We start from the raw sequence: 17,595 nt of genomic DNA on the forward strand, positions 1-17,595 counted from the left end.
CATGGGTCCAATGAACATTACCCTTGATAGCGGAGTCAGCCTTTCTGCTACGGTGATCCATAGTCAGGTCCGGGCAGAAGCAGCAGAGATCACCTCTCTGGTTCAAGATCCTGAACCAGACCAGCTGACTAAGCTACAGGAGGAGGCGCTCCAGTGCTTCCAGCAGCACCAGTTCCTGAGGTGACCGGGGCAATGTATGGAACAGCCTGACTTAACTGACATATCTATCGAACCTGTGATGCGTGCCAAAGAGTGGGTAAGACCCAAGATCACCCCTAAGCACCCCTGAAATCTTTACCCATTATCAGTGAGCCATTTTAGAGAATAACTGTGAATATAGTGGGGCCTCTAGCTGTCCCTATCCGGACTGGGAAAAGATATATATTGACAGTGGTGGACTTTGCTACCAGATACCCAGAAGTGGTAGCCTTATCCGCAATAGAAGCAGAGAAAATTGCCACTGCCTTGCTAGAAATATTTTCCCGGGTAGGATATCCACGAGAAATACTCTCAGACCAAGGGACACAGTTTATGTCTGAACTGATCCAAAATCTGTTGGCATACTGTGGAGTGAAATCTGTATGTACTACCCCATATCACCCTGAAACTAATGGGTTGGTAGAGAGATTTAATGGGACATTAAAGCGTAAAACACAGACTCCCAAATATACCAAACCTACGTCAGGTGGTTTTTCAGTGGATATTGCGCAAACCTTAATAAACAAATTTTGCTTGGGACCTCAAAAAAAAAAGCATATGTTAAAGACTTTCATGGAGTTGAGAGACCGAGACTGGGAAAAGTACTTGCCCTATCTACTATTTGCATACAGAGAAGTACCCCAGGAGTCTACAGGGTTCTCCCCATTTGAGCTGCTTTATGGCCAGAGGGTGAGAGGGCCCCTTGACCTAATAAGAGAACATTGGGGAAGGACCTAATAAGAGAACTTTGGGAAGGGAAAGTTGACACCTCTGACACCCCTGTAATTGAATATGTAAGGCCGGCCAAATCGGTATAATCGAAAGCCGATTTTGGCCGGCTTCAACTGCTTTCTGTTGCAGGGATGGCCAAAGTTCAAGGGGGTGTGTTGGCAGTGTGCCGAAGGTGAGACGGGGGTGTGGTTAAGAGATGGCCGGCCTCGGCCGATAATGGAAAAAAGAAGGGCGGCCCTGACGAGCATTTGGCCGACTTTACTTGGTCCCTTTTTGTTCATGACCAAGCCTTGAAAAGGTGCCCGAACTGACCAGATGACCACCGGAGGGAATTGAGGATCACCTCCCCTTACTCCCCCAGTGGTCATCAATCCCCTCCCACCCAAAAAAATAAAATAAAAAACATTTTTTTGCCTGCCTCTATGCCAGCCTCAAATGTCATACCCAGCTCCATCACAGCAGTATGCAGGTCCCTGGAGCAGTTTTTAGTGGGTACTGCAGTGCACTTCAGGCAGGCGGACCCAGGCCATCGCCTCCCCCCCCCCCCCCGTTACACTTGTGGTGGTAAATGGGAGCCCTCCAAAACCCACCCGAAACCCACTGTACCCACATCTAGGTGACCCCATTACTCTTTAAGGGCTATGGTAGTGGTGTACACAAGGGTAGGGAGCTATGCACCTGGGATCAATTTATGAAGTCCACTGCAGTGCCCCCTAGGGTGCCCGGTTGGTGTCCTGGCATGTGAGGGGTACCAGTGCACTACAAATGCTGGCTCCTCCCACTACCAAATGGCTTGGATTTGGCCGGTTTTGAGATGGCCGCCATTAGTTTCCATTATCGGCGAAAACCAATGTTGCCCATCTCTAAGGGAGGCCCAAATGTTGAGATTTGGCCGTTCCCGACTGTATTATCGAAACGAAAGATGGCCGCCCATCTTATTTCGATAATATTGTCGGGTACACCGCTTTACGGGGCCATCAATAGAGATGGTCGCCCCCGTTCGATTATGCCCCTCCACGTGGCAGAAATTAGAGGACCTTGTGGGCTTTGTCAGAGTTAACTTGTAGGCAGCCCAAACTAAGCAGAAAACCTGGTATGATCGTAAAGCCCGAAACAGAGTGTTTCATGAGGGCCAGCAGGTACTTCTCTTAGTCCCAGTACATCAGAATAAACTTCAAGCTAACTGGGTGGGACCTTACAAGGTCATATGGCACCTGAATGTTATATCTATGGACTCTCAAGACAAAAAGCAGTGTACCTTTCATGTAAATATGTTAAAGGCCTATGCATATCGCACAGCTTTGGTGTTAGCTGTGTGCAGCCTATAAGAAGAGTGTCAGGAGTGAACCCATACCTGACCTCCTAGCAGAGACTTTACAAGAGGGATTTACTCAACAAGCTGTAGTGGGAGATCAATTAACCCCCACTCAGAAACAGCAGCTAGAAGCAGTATTACAAAAGTATTCTGATTTGTTTGCTACTAAACCAGGAAATACTCATTTGGCTAATCACAATGTAGACACGGGTGACCACATACCATTGAAGCAGAGTGCCTATCGAATACCTGCTAAGGTGGAGAAGCACATGAAGCAAGAGATTGATGAGATGCTAGCCCTAGGTGTTATAAAGAAATCTCAAAGTCTCTGGGCTTCTCCTGTAGTTCTTGTTCCTAAGAAAGATGGCATGACCCAGTTCTGTGTGGATTACAGGAGGCTTAATGAATGTACTGTATCTGACGCCTATCCGATACCCTGGATGGACAAGTTGCTAGACCACTTAGCTGGGGCACAGTTCCTAACTACAATGGACTTTAACCGAGGGTACTGGCAGAATCCCCTAACAGCTGCTACTCAGGAGTGATCAGCATTTGGTCTATATGAATTTACCATGATACCTTTTGGAATAAAAAATGCCACTGGTACATTTCAGTGCTTGGTGAATCATCTGTTAGATGAACTCCAGGAGCATTCTAGGGCATATCTTGATGACATTGCTGTGTACAGTCGGACTTGGGATGACCACCTGATCCATTTAAATAAGGTGTTAGAACGGATCATGGAGGCCCGCCTGACCGTCAAGCTCAGCAAATGTCAGATGGAAATGGCAGAAATGCAATATTTAGAGCACAGATTGGGAGGTGGGCAGCTGAAGCCTGAACCAGCTAAGCTATACAAAATTGGCCCACTCCCCACACCAAAAAGCAAGTTTTGGCCTTCCTTGGAACAACAAGGTACTACAGAAAGTTTGTGCTTCACTATAGCACCATAGCCAAGCCCCTGACTAACCTGACTAAAAAGAGACTGCCCTGAATCATTACCTGGTTGCAAGAGTGTGAAGTGGCCTTCCAAAAATTAAAGACTGCATTGGCTACAGCTCCTGTACTAGTTGCACCTGAATACCACAAAGATTTGTGGTACAGACTGATGCCTCAACATATGACATTGGGGCTTTATTCAGTCAAGTGAATAGCAGAGTGGAGGAGCACCCCATTGTGTACCTGAGTTGTAAGCTCTTTGACAGAGAGGTAGCATATGCCACTATTAAGAAAGAATGTTGGCCTTAGTGTGAGCCCTTAAGAAACTGCAACCATACCTGTATGGGCAAGACTTTACTGTCATCACAGATCACAATCCATTGGCTTAAAAGAGTTGCAGGAACGAATGGGAAGCTATTCCAGTGGAGCTTGTCCCTGCAGATGTACAACTTCACCATACAGCACCGGAAGGGCAGTGAACGTGGAAATGCTGATGGACGCTCCAGGAAGGAAGAGCCAGAACCACCCTGACACTTCACTGTCGAGACCCGACCAGCAGACTGAAGAGGCTACAGTCTGTGGTCTCTCTTAAAGAGGGGAGGCGTGATGAAATAGTGGGTTTCTGAGCCTAAAAACTGTATTAATTATTTTATTAAGTGTATTTCTCCTAATTCAGTTACCTGTTATTGCTTGCTGATTTCACCTTTTTCTGTTCACTGTTCAAGTTCTGTGACAATAAATGTTTTTTTAGTTTATTGACTCTGCTGTCCTGGACTGATTAATAATCATGTTTGGTATTTTTGTGTCTGTGGGTGCTTTCTGGGAGCTGTGGGATCCCTGGAGTGTGGACCCAGTGTCCTAGAAATCACTGGGGAACAACTGATTGTGGGAGACTAGCCCAGAGGCAAGTGGTACCCAGTTGGTGGGTGCTAGTATAGAGCATGTGGCCAGGTGCAGGTGGTGGTGGGGACAGACCCTCCAAGTGGCACTCCTCATAGAACACATGATCAGGTATCAACCATCAGACTACAGACTGACATGCATCACACAGGCAAAAAAAGTCAAGGGGAGGAAAAAAGCCTCAGAACCCTACCTCCACTTCAAAACGGCAGTGAGGATTTTTAAGAGTAATGACCTCATAGGCATAAAAAACCTCCCCAAGCCAATAAAAAATTGCTTTGTGCAATGCAGACTCAGCCTGGAACAATATATCAAAATGTGTCATCAAAATGACTGATCTTAGCACATTCAGAATTTAACAGAGACAGAGACCCCACTTCCTTTGCAGCCAGTGAGGCATGTGTATATTTGTGATTTCAGCACTGGGTGCTAACCACACAAGTCCTGTATTTTAAACATTTGGGCCCACCAAATACATAAACTTTAAGCCAAATGACTCAATATCTGGCCAAAAGTATCCATTTAAGAGGAGGAGGACCAGGGGCATTACAGGGTGGGGCCATATTTTTTTTTGCCCACCTCTGGATTAGGACTACATAAATAAGTTATAAGTTTAAATTTAGGACTGTGTATTCAAAATAATCCTACCTAAATAAATAGGGTCACTGAATATTGGACGTAAGGATAAGCAGGTAAATTATCATCTTATCTTTATGTGGTGGCCTAGCATCTAAATATTGGTCCTAAAGTATCTGTCTTCTCCAGGGAGATTTAGGTAATTGTTTTGTAATTAATATCCCCTCCTGATACATCGTTGTACATGTAGTGTTGATATCAAAGTGAGGATGCAAGACTACAGAAACCAGAGTGCAGTGGGATGCAAGTTCAAAAACTAGGACTGGCCAAATCCTTCTCCAGTAATTGGGTCTCATCACATCTGTGCTTCTTGGAAATGGGTAATTTTTGAAAGGACTGGATGGCCAGGGGCCTGGTACAGAGATACAGATTCTTTTAGCTTTAGGTTACCAGATACAATTTATGTCAGTAAAGATCATAAGTTCCTATTATTTATATGGCTCATGTGAAATGACTTTTAGTCTTGTAATCTGGCACTGTCTTGGCAATCTTAGTTGTGTTGTTAACGATTGAATCCATGTAGAAACTGAATTGTATTTTCAATCCCTAGAAGTGATCTCTCCAGAACAAGTTAGAGACACCCTGATAAGACACCATAAAAACGTTTTGCATTGATTTGCTTGTTCAGTAATGGAGGACATCACTTTCTGGTGCTATTGCTCCAGTAGCATTTGTGCACAGTACCTGTGACAAAGAAGGCATTCAATTCATAGGATGTATTTTTGTAAAATATGCAATTTGGTGTTTCTTAGATATTGATGAATGTAGCATCAACAATGGAGGTTGTGAGCATGCCTGTGTGAACACGTTGGGGGATTACGAGTGCCAGTGCCATTCAAACTACAAGCTACACTGGAATAAAAAGGATTGCATTGGTAAGGTGTAGAGGTATTGCAAGATGTATGCACGTCATACATGTGTATGCTTAAATGACTAGTTTCAGTAAAGAAGCCTGCACCATTTATTTGATAACATTCCTCCTTTCCTAGTGGCCTTAATGGCCCGTTGTTGATACAGGTGAAAAACAGGAGATACTTTGTGGATGTTTGGTGCTTTCTTTTCTGTGCTTTATCCCTTCAAGGTTTGTTTTTTCTGATTTCTTTTCTGCTTACCTTCATGAAACATAAATTATTTGTTAGGGACTGCTAATTGCCTCATTCCTGTTAAGAGTCTTCTGTTAAGAGATGTGACAAGCCTCATAAGTAACTCAAAGGGCTATACCTGTGCCAACAAACATTAGGGGGTCATTTACTAAAGGTTAGCGGATGCCACTGTTCTCTCTAAGCTGAGCGAGAGTCCTCCACCTATAGTCCTGCCAGTGGAGGGTGATGGTTCAATATCAAGTATTCAATCACTAGGGACAAGCAGGTTCTCTGGAGTCCTGCAGAGCTTGCCTATCCCTCACTATTGAAAATGTGACAGTGAAACAGCACCCCTCACTGACAGGATTATAGGTGGAGGGCTCCTATTCAGCTTAGAGAGAACAGTGGTGCACGCTATCTGTTGCAGGGCCTCAACAAACATTAGGGGGTCATCTAGTAAAGGTTAGTGAATGCTATCTGCTGCAGGGCCCATTTTATTTGATGAGTCTTGCAACAGATACCATGCACTAATGTTATTAGTACATGTTAACTTTAGTAAATGACCCTCTTAGTTATTAAATAGGTCTCACTGAGAATAAAGGGGTGTGCATTAAATAAAATCCTTTAAATCAGATTAACATGTGTTAATATGAATTAATGCATGTTAGTAAATCTTGTCCAAACAGCCTTACTATAGTTGTGAAATAGCACTACTGCAAATGAAAATGGAAAAATGTTGAAATAAACAGCCTAATTCTAAAAATGGTGCTAAAAATTGCACATGACAATTTGGGTGCATGCCCAATTTCTGTGTGCAATTTGCTTGAATACCAAGGCAATTAGCGCCGATAATTGGGTGCTAATAATCAATTATTGGCACTAATTGGCATCAATTAAAATTTATGCGTGCACTTTTAGGTGCCAGGATCTGTGCATAAATTTTACATGTGGCTCCAAAAAGGGGTGTGGCCATGGGAAGGTCATGGGCGGATTGGGGGTGTTCACGCAGTTTGTGTATGCTATTATAGAATAAGGGGGGATCTGTGCCTAATTTAGGTGCAAGGGTTTACTCCAGGGTTTAGTTGGTGTAAATCCTCGCACCTAAAGTTAGGCACTGATCCCGGTGCTGCTATTCTATAAATAGTGCCTAACTGTGGGGGTCTAGTTTTGTATTTTGTAGTGCCAGGGGCTCCCCCAGTAAATGTCTGCATGCCAATACCTTAGCTTAGCGCATGGCTATTTCTTTCCTCTTCAAAAAAAAAGCCTTTTACCACCGGCGGTAAAAGGTGGCATTGGTGCGCAGCAAATCCACACACTGATACCACTGCAGGGCCCCTTTTACCACCGTTTGGTAAAAGGAGCCCTGTGAGTGCCATTTATATAATAGCGCTTAGGGCAAGATTCTATATATGGCGCCTAGAATCAAGGCACGTCTGATAGAAATTTCTAGGCATATTCTGTTAGATGTGCCTAAATTCAGGTGCAATATATAGAATATGCCTTGGCTGGCAAATGCGCCTAAATCTAGGTGTGTCCATTTACGCCACTGAAAAGCTGTTGTAAATGCATGTGCCAACATCTATGCCTGCTGGTACAAATTCTGTAACTGCACGTGTAGATGTGATTGATAGGCCCAGCACGCCCACAGTCTGCCCATGACCGCACCCCCATTTGGGCTGCGCGTGTGGGGATTCGTACTGTGCATGTCGGAATTTACGCTTGCCGCTTTGCAGAATACGCTTGGCAAAGCTTGTGTTTAAATTCCTATTAAGGCCTATTAGTGTTGCTAATTGATTGTTATTGACCAATTAACAACACTAAGTGGCACGCAGATCAATTAAGGCACGTGCACTAATCTGCGTGTGCGCCTCTGCACACCATATACAGAATCCGAGGGTTAGCGTGTTTCTTTTTGTTGGTGCTGATTTCGGTGCTATTTATAGAATTGAGTCCAAAATGTTGTAGATGTTATTGACATGACAAGTGGGCCACTGCTTGTTAATTACTTCACTTGGTTTAAAGCCAGCCTGGAATGCTGTTTGAGGCAAGGTACATGATAAGCCATATGACTGCATTTATATCTACTGTTAGTTAACTTATAACTACTTTTCTTTTCCCATGAGTGTTTGTGTTTTATCCTATTTAGAAGTAGAGAGGTTCCTGCCAGATAATGTAGCTCCCAAAGTCTTACTGCAGTGCTTTAAGAGTGATGGAGGTGATAGGTGCTTCTTAAGCTGCCCATTCAATATCCATTTCATTTCTGGTAAGTAAGGCCATACAGCGTAAATATGTTGGGTTGTATTCTCAAAAACTTCTTACCGATTTTGCTTCCAAGCCAAAACTCTTTATGGGGGTTGATTTCTCTGGCATGTTATTTTATTGGTTTTGCCTTTTTAATTTTTGCAGGATTTTCTTGTTTATATGAGAAAGTTAAAATCTTTTGAAACTGTACAGTGATTTTGGCAGTAATTCATCTATATACAGTACCCATATCCAATGTGTATATCTTTTTGACCTTCAGTCATTTATGACCCATGATGCAGATATGAAGCCAAAACATGACAATTGTTGGGTCTTTTACCATTTGTCCTTTTAATAAAGAACTTTCAGCTTCTCTGCTGTGGTTTCTTTGACACCTTCACTCTTGGTCTGTTTTTTAATGTTAATTTATTGTGAAAAATGGTCAATAAATATTAGGCCCTTCTTTTGTGTAACTTGGAGGGGCATAATTGAATGTCGCCGGCCAAATAGATCGCCGGCGATCTATGTTGGCGGCAGCACTACAGCTGGCTGGAACTGTATTATCGAAAAAGATGGCCGGCCATCTTTTTTTTCGATAATACGGTTTAGCCCGGCCAAATGCCTTGGAGTTCGCCGGGTTTGAGATGGCCGGGTTTGTTTTTCAGCAATAATGGAAAAAACTGCCGACCATCTCCAACCCGGCGAAATCCAAGGCATTTGGTCGTGGGAGGAGCCAGCATTTGTAGCGCACTGGTCCCCTGACATGCCAGGACACCAGCTGGGCACCCTAGAGGTCAGTGTGGTGGACTTCAGGAAAACCTCCCACATGCATAGCTCCCTTACTTTGGGTGCTGAGCCCCCCAACCCCCCCCCCCCCAAACCCACTACCCACAAATGTACAACACTAGCAAAGCTCTTAGGGGTGAAGGGGGCAACTACATGTGGTTACAGTGGGTTTTGGAGGGCTTCCATTACCAGCACAAGTGTTACAGGTAGGGGAGGATGGGCCTGGGTCCGCCTGCCTTAAGAGCACTGCAGTACCCACTAAAAGTGCTCCAGGGACCTGCATACACGCAGGCCTCTAGGACTTGTTGCTGCTGTATAACCTTGGCACACCAGTTGACACCTGAAGACTAATCTCTTTGAAAAAGTCCTTTATTTGAATAAGCATGTTTACTCACCGTTAACTGCAGATCAGAGGTTGTGTAGGCGGATTTCAGTTGTGCCCCACTGGCAAAGAGTCTCCCTGGTACTGAGATTAGCAGTAGGTCAGAGCTGGCAGAATGGTGTACAATGCCCTCTTTCAGCAGCATTCAAGGTAATAACATTCTCTAACGTGGGTAACACATGAAAGGGATCTAAAACTGGCTTACAAAAATGGCTACTACCTCATGGACTACCGGAAACAAAATAGGGCACACTCTGACCCAGTTAGCAGGGGGGAAAAGCACCATGGGAGTAGAGCCCACTACCCTACACCCACCACAATGCATTGCTGATGTGACTCTGCAGTGCACCTAACAGAAAAGGTGTCACATTCACCCGAGAGCCACATCGCAACCAGGGAAAGGCTGTCAGAGGATACAACACATTCTGCTGTCATGGAGGTGGGTACGGTATTTGAGGCTGGCAAAAAAGGTTTTTAGTTTTATTTTTTTAGTATGGGAGGGGGTTGGTGACCACTGGGGGAGTATGGGGAGGTCATCCCCCATTCCCTCCAGTGGTCATCTGGTCATTTGGGGCACCTTTTTGAAGCTTGGTCGTGAAAATAAAAGGACCAAGTAAACCCGACGATATACTGCTTATCGCCGTTTTTATTCCATTATCGCCAAAGCCGGCCATCTGGTAGCCACACCCATGCCTGCCCATGTCCCGCCTTTGCTTCGCCGCCGACACGCCCCTTTGAACTTTGGCCGGCGATGCGACGGGAAAGCGGCGATGTTGCCAAAAAAGCGGCTTTCGATTATACCGATTTGGCCGCTTTTCCGAGATCGCCGGCCATCTCCCGATTTATGTCGGAAAATGGCCGGCAATTGCTTTCGAAAATGAGCTGGTTGGTTCTTTGTGTTTAGGCATAAAGTTTATATTCACTAAAGAGTTTGTTCACAAACTGTTTTTCTCGGAGAAGCAAAATTTCAGAGTACAAGCAACCTTACTAAACACAGCTCCTAGGGTTGGGGGTGGGTCAGGATCTTATGGATAATCTCCTTAGGAAGGCTCTTTATAATACATGTATAAAGTTCAGAGTCACCATGACAGGGCTATTGAGAGTTTGAGAAAATAAAGATATGACCTTGGTGGCACTGAAACATATTGCAGTGATGCAGTGTGTGATCAAATTGGTGAGTGGGTCTAAAAACACGATGGTCAGGTTAAATTCCTGGAGGTGCTTGGCAGTGCTGTTTGTCTTTTGACTTCTGAAACTGGAGAAGAGCGCATGGGATGGGTTATAGGAAGCCATCTTAACATCTAGACGAGAGTGTGAGAATGTTATTATTTTGTGGTATTTTAATACACAGGCAGGGGTGGTCAGATCAGTAATCAACATTGCTATTATCCTTCTAGAGTCAGGTGGATTTCATGTTTGTTAATACTTAATAAAAGAAGAAAGGAGGAGTATCTGCCAGAAAAGTACCAGGGGAGCAATAGTAGTGATGACCAAAAGGAGGGTGAAGGACAATCAAGGAGTCCAATAACGTGGTTGGAAAGAAATTTATTGGTAATCACTTATGTCCAGCAAAGTGACTTTGAAAGGTGCTATTCTTTTGCTTGAGGGCATTAATACTGTATCAGAAAAAACAACTCCACCTTTTTATCTGTGTGTACTGTTACACTGTAGGAGACTCCTGACACAGGAATTATGAGACAAAACACTACCATGTCGGGTCACATGCATGCTGGACATATGCTAACAACAACAAAGAAGTGAGGCATAAAAACTACGAGGACTTCTAAAGTTTTAAAGTAACCAAGACCTTTATTGTAGTCACAGATTCAACCCATCTAGGATCCAACACAGCCGTGTTTTGGCATGTGAGCCTGCCTCAGGGGTCAGTAAACCTGTAAACATATGTTGGTAGAAATACTGGTAGCAAATGTTGATAGAATGCAGCCCTGTGTTAAACTGATTGCAGTGCCTGTATTAGAAGAAGACACTAGTGCTCTGCCTAGCAAAAAAACAGTTCTGGAAAAACTGGCGGTGTACTGCTTGTGTTTTCCCTGTTGGACATATGTGATTACCAATACATTTCTTTCCAACCACATTTTGGACTCCTTGGTTATCCTTCACCCTCTTTTGGTCATCACCTCTGATGCTCCTCTGTTAATACTTAACTGCATAATATTAGAAATTTCAATGAAAGTTTATATTTAGGTCTGTCTCAATATTAAGCCATTATTAAGATGGACTTGGGGAAAATCCACTGCTTATTTCTAGGATAAGCAGCATAAAATGTACTGTTTTGGGATCTTGCCAGGTACTTGTCCACCTGGATTGATCACTGTTGGAAACAGGATGCTAGGCTTGATGGACCTTTGGTATGTCCCAGTATGGCAACACTTATGTTCTTATGTTTCTGTGCTTACTGTTTTCCTATGTGCTCTGTCAGGGTTGCAAGATGCCTACACCTTAACCTGTGGCTCCTCTTCTCAGCTCAGGAACAAGCAACATAAAACCAATGAATCAACTTTTCTGGGTAATTACAATATACGTCATTCATATGGTGTTTCAGTGGTATCTGCACAGCCTATTCACTACTTGTGCTAACTGTTGAATGCAGGAATTGCCATGTCTAACAGTGCAAGCATGTGCTTTCTCTCATGTTAACCAGCTAATGTGGAAAATGTCACTGTGGGGCAGGAGATGGTTGGGGACTGTGCCTTGTAGTTAATGCATGGCTCATTAGTGCTTGTTAAATGTAAACATGGCAGATAAAACATAGCTCTTAATGCCACCTCAAGAGGTATAGCTAACTGCATTACACATTATCTGCTTTTTCTTTTTATTGAGCCAGTTCTTTTTCTCTGTGTTAAGTACGTGTCAAACTGGGGGAACACCCTTGACAATTAATGCAGAGGTTTTGCAGTTACCACCCATTGAGGTGGCGGTAAGGGCTTCTGCGCTAATCTGTTGGTAACTGGGTAGTTCGCAGCACTGCCCGATTACTGCCAGGTGCTACCCCTGTGGAAATATTTTTTTAATATTTCTGCTAGCGCCAGAAATGCATGCTGGGGGTGGAACTACAGCCAGCACCTGTGTTGGGCCAGGAGTAGCTCTAGATTGGCACATGGTAAGCCCGCAGTGGGCTTACTGCCACTTAGTAAAATGGCCCCTTAGAGAATAGACTAAGACATTTGAACATTATGTTGCTCAATTTTCAAGTGCCAGCCATCGGCCCAAGGGAGATGTTCAAGAAATACCTACTGGAGATACTTAAGATCTCAACAGAGGCTGTACCCCCTCTTAATAGGGTCTGTCTTACTTTTAAGAGATAGAGGAGGACGGAAAGACTAGACAATCTGTAGAGATTTTTGCAAATTTCAGTCGACGGTTTAAGTATCACTGTGATATTGGAAGTTCTGGAGATAGAAAAAAAACTGTTCTACCCTTCCATTTTCACTTGTGTTTGAGTGAAAATAATTTCTTTCATAATAAGAACAGCATTTTTTGGGTCGGGGATAGGATATGTTTTCCTGATACATGTAGAGCAAATCTAAGCTGGTTTTGTAATTACAACAAGAAATTATTAATAAGGTGGTGGTGGTATTGGGAGGGGGGGGGGGGGATGTTTCAATGGCCATTAAAATGTTTGAGTAGATTTTCTAGTGTAAGATATGTTTTCTTTAGCTCACAGCACTTAATGAATTTCCTGATAATAAGTTTGCTGTTCAAGGAGTGCTAAATGCAGTGCACTCCATTTAAGTGCACGTCGGATAAGCGCATGCTCAGTTTAACTGCATGCCGTACTTCGGTCCTGTTTTTGGCGCCATCAATTTCTATGGGAACAAACCGGTTTAGCTCACCACTGATAAGTGCAAGATACACTTATATGCATGGTTTAAGACCGCTCCTGTGCAGGAAAGACTCCGCATAAGCGCGCGCACGGAATATGGAAGCCGACTGGCACGTGACAGCCAACAAGATTTCAAATTTACCGCCCCTTTAACTGCCACAGACAGAATAAGTGAAATAATGTTGTTAGACTATACACTGGGGTTGTCATCATCGTCGCGCAACTGTAAGACTTTAACACTGGCTGAACGAATAGAAGTTCTTAAAAAACTGGAAAACAAACAAGCATTTATTGCTAAAGAATATGGTGTCAATCCAAGTCAAATTTCACGTATCTTGAAGCAGAAAGACCAGCTTCTGGAAGACTGGCAAAACAATACAAATCCACAACGGAAACGAAAATGGGCGGGAAAAGCTGAGGAGGTAGAAGATGCTCTTCTTCAGTGGTTTTCTCAAGACAGGAGCAAACAGTTTCCTGTCAGTGGTCCACTGCTTATGGCGAAAGCTAATCAGCTAGCTGAAAGTCTTGGACTAACTGAATTCAAAGCCAGTGTTGGATGGTTGGAAAGATGGAAGGAGAGGAACAACATAAAATTCAAGAAACAGCATGGTGAAAAACAAGACGCTGATGACTTTGGTGCTGAAAATTGGGTTGTTTCAGTTCTTCCTACCATCTTGAACAAGTTTGCACCTCTTGACATTTTCAATGCTGACGAAAACGGTCTCTACTGGCGAGCGATTCCTGATGGAACACTTTTATTCAAACAAGCCGAAACTACAGGAGGTAAAACGCCGAAGGACCGATTGACAATCCTCCTTTGCTGCAATATAGATGGGAGTGAGACGTTGGAACCACTCATCATTGGAAAGAGCAAACAGCTCCGTTCGCTTCAAGAATGTTAAGCGAGTTCCTGTGTCATATGAGGCTAACGCAAATTCATGGATGACTGGGGAAATTTGGAAGCAGTGGCTAAAGAAGTTAGACACTAGAATGCGGGCACAAAAGCATCAGATTTTGTTGCTTTGTGATAATTGTGCTGCACACAGTGATGATGTGAGGCTGTCTAACGTCAAGGTGGTCTTCCTGCCAGCAAACACTACCTCTCTGATCCAACCTCTGGATCAGGGCATAATAGCCAATTTCAAACAACATTATCGGGCTCTTGTGCAATGTTGTTTGATGAGCATTATGGATCAGACTGGCAAGGATAAACGTGCTGTTGAACTGGCTCGTAATCTATCACTGTTGGATTCCCTACATATGCAGAAAGAAGCCTGGAATCTTGTTACACAGGCAACCATTGTGAACTGCTACAAGCGGGCAAGCTTTGTTAGGGATGTGGAGAGGAACAAAACAGATGCAGCTGTTGCAAATGTGTCAGATGAACAGGCTATTGACATCCCAGCCTGTGTTACTGAAGAGGAGTTTCATACTACGTAGCTGTTGATTACGATCTACAAACAGCTGATGACAGCACTGATGTTCAGATATGTGCCTACACGTAGGCAACGGCTGATGATGAAACAGATGATGAAATGAGCAGCGAGGCACATGCTGACAAAATTCCCTCCTGTCACTTTTGCAAGAGCGCTGGAGAGTCTCAACACCGTGCGGGCCTATCTGGAGGCCACTGGATGTCAGTGCTATGACAGTTTTTACCGTCTGGCAGACATAGTCTATGGAACTCACAGACCCAAGAGTGTACAGAGGACTATGACTGATTACTTCAAGTAAGCCTAACGTCAGTTAATGGAGACTGTATAACATCAGTTATCGGAGACTGAATACTGTATGTAAAATAAACAGTACTGTACATATGTTTATTAGATGTCAAGCTTCTTTGTGTCACAACGGTTAAGTGCACGCTCCGGTTAACTGCATGTATTTCTTTGGTCCCAGACCCTTGCACTTAAGCGGACTGCACTGTACTTAAGCCAGTGAGTCCATATTAAGCTGCAGGAAAAGACGGGGTGGTTAGTTTGGATGTTGCTCTCTATTGCATTTTACTTTTTTTTTTTAATTTATAGTTTGTTCTTATTTCTGGTTTGTTGTTTCCATTTAATTCCCTGAATTGCTGTTGGATCTCTCCCCTTTGTGTGGGGACTTGGTAGAGGATTAGTCAGAGCGTGCATGTAAGTTAACGTTCTGTTTTTTTTTATTGTTTAAGTCTAGGATTACATTTTTTGTGCTGGATGACCACCTTATTTTTTGTAGCAAGTTTATTATATTTATTTAATTTTGTAAGTAAAATATAGGAAGAGAACGTTCATGTTGAAAATGGGGTGTGTGTGTGTAGAATTTTCGTACAAAATTATGTGCATGGATTGAAAAATGCATGTAAGCACACACTTATTCTCACCTGAACTAACAAACTCAAAAATGCTTTCTTTCAAAGTTGCTAAAAGTAGATCAACCTCCACTGAAGAACGTAATTTTCAGGCAGCAGAGGAAGGGAAATTCACTGCTTTTAACTCATGTAAATTGCTAGAGGCAGATCTTGTCAGACAAATCTGATTAATTCCTTTGACTGGGTGACTAGAGAGTTAGATTAAGGGAGAACACTAGATGTAGTGTATTTAGATTTTAGCAAACCGTTTGATATGGTTCTGCATAGACAACTAATAAATAAGCTGAGTGCCTTCGATATAGGCCCTGAAGTGACTGACTGGGTTAGGAACTGGTTGAGTGGAAGGCGACAGAGGGTAATGATAAATGGAGTTCATTCTGAGGAAAAGGATGTTACCAGTGATGTGCTGCAAGGTTCGGATCTTGGGCCGGTTCTTTTTAACATTTTTGTAAACGATATTGCTGAAGGACTGTACACTTTTTCTTCTTGGTACTGTCCCTTCCTAATCTGAAACCACTGTACACTGCAGGAACACATTGTCCACCCTCTGTATTCATCATCTCATCATCTCTTTTTTCCTCTTCCTTTTTCTCATCCATCTCCTTTCTATTTGAGTACATCTCGCCTTCGTCGCTGTCGTCATACCTCTCCTACTCTTCTCCGTACTCTCTTGCTCCTTTTCCTGCTCTCCGCTGGGGACGTTAATCCCAATCCTGGTCCTCCACAGCTCTCATCCTATTTGTGCAGGTCACACCGTGATATCTCCAATCTAATTTCTGTTCCTCTCCGCCCCCCTTCTTCCCTGCCTTTCTCTTGCGCTCTGTGGAATGCCCACTCTTTCTGTAACAAACTTTCCTACATCCATGACCTCTTTATCTCTCGTACTCTCCATCTGCTTGCCCTAACTGAAACTTGGCTTGACCCTGAAGACTGTGCTTCAGTCGCGGCCCTATGCCATAGAGGTTATCTTTTCTCCCATACTCCTTGCCTGGTTGGCCGTGAAGGTGATGTCGGGCTACTACTTTCATCCTCTTGTAGATTTTAACCTCTTCTTCCACCTCAGTCTCACTGTTTTTCTTCCTTCAAAGTCCTCTCCATCCGTCTATTTGCTCCTCTGCCTCTCCGAGTAGCAGTCATTTATCGACCCCCTGATAAGTCCCTTTCTTCCTTTCTCACTGACTTTGATGCCTGGCTTTCCTTCTTTCTTGAACCTTCATCTCCTTCCCTCATTCTTGGGGATTTTAACATTCATGCTAATGATCCCTCTGACTCATGCTTCTCAGTTTCTTGCTTTAACATCCTCTTTCAATCTTCAACTGTGCTCCACTGCCCCCGCTCACCAAAATGGCCACTGTCTTGATCTTATCCTCTTCTCAAACTGCTCACTCTCCAGTTTCTGTGCCTCAGCTCTTCCCCTCTCTGACCATCTTCTGATAACTTTCACACAAACACCCTCCTCCCCAGTCCTGTCCAATCTTAACCAATACATTTAGGAATCTTCAGGCTATTGACCCTTCTACTCTGTCCTCCAGTGTTTCAGATCTCTTCTCTACCACTATGTTATCCAAATCTGTCAATGAGGCTGTCTCTTCCTATAATACTATTCTCTCCTCTGCTCTGGATACTCTCGCTCCTCCCATTCCCCGTTCTGTAAAACGTACCAAACCCCAGCCTTGGCTGACCTCTAGAATCCGCTACCTAGGTTCCTGTGCCCGCTCTGCTGAACGCCTTTGGCTGAAATCCCGCGCCCATGCTGACTTCATACATTTCAAATTCTTGCTGACCTCCTTCCAGTCTGCTCTTTTACTTGCCAAACAGGACTATTACATCCAGTTGACAAATTTTCATGGCTCAAACCCTCGACATCTCTTTGCCACACTGAACTCTCTCCTAAAAGTGCCTTCACCTCCAACCCCCCCCCCCCTTCGCTTTCCCCCTATGAGTACTTTCATGATAAGGTTCACAAGATTAAACTTGAATTCTCAACCAGGTCACCTCCACCTCCACCTCTCCTTCCCGTAGTCCATTCTCTCAATCCTCCAACCCCTGCCTCCTTTTCTTCCTTTTCTGAAATCACTGAAGAGGAAACTACACATCTTATATCCTCCTCGAAACTAACTACCTGTTCCTCTGATCCTATTCCCACCCATCTACTTAACACTGTCTCTCCTACTGTCATCCCTTTTATCTGTC

The 17,595-nt window shown here is 43.8% G+C and overlaps 1 protein-coding gene across 1 annotated transcript in view; it reads left to right on the top strand.

Annotated features, from left to right (window-relative positions):
- SCUBE2 (signal peptide, CUB domain and EGF like domain containing 2) overlaps nt 1-17,595 on the top strand; it is a 283,319-nt gene that overhangs the window by 154,425 nt on the left and 111,299 nt on the right. The window contains exons 11-13 of the mRNA XM_030201013.1: nt 5,473-5,595; nt 7,949-8,065; nt 11,652-11,738. Of these exons, the coding sequence (XP_030056873.1) occupies nt 5,473-5,595; nt 7,949-8,065; nt 11,652-11,738 (327 nt within the window). The remainder of the gene's footprint in view (nt 1-5,472; nt 5,596-7,948; nt 8,066-11,651; nt 11,739-17,595) is intronic.

The sequence above is a fragment of the Microcaecilia unicolor genome, chromosome 4 (assembly GCF_901765095.1).
Source record: "Microcaecilia unicolor chromosome 4, aMicUni1.1, whole genome shotgun sequence".
NCBI lineage: Eukaryota > Metazoa > Chordata > Amphibia > Gymnophiona > Siphonopidae > Microcaecilia > Microcaecilia unicolor.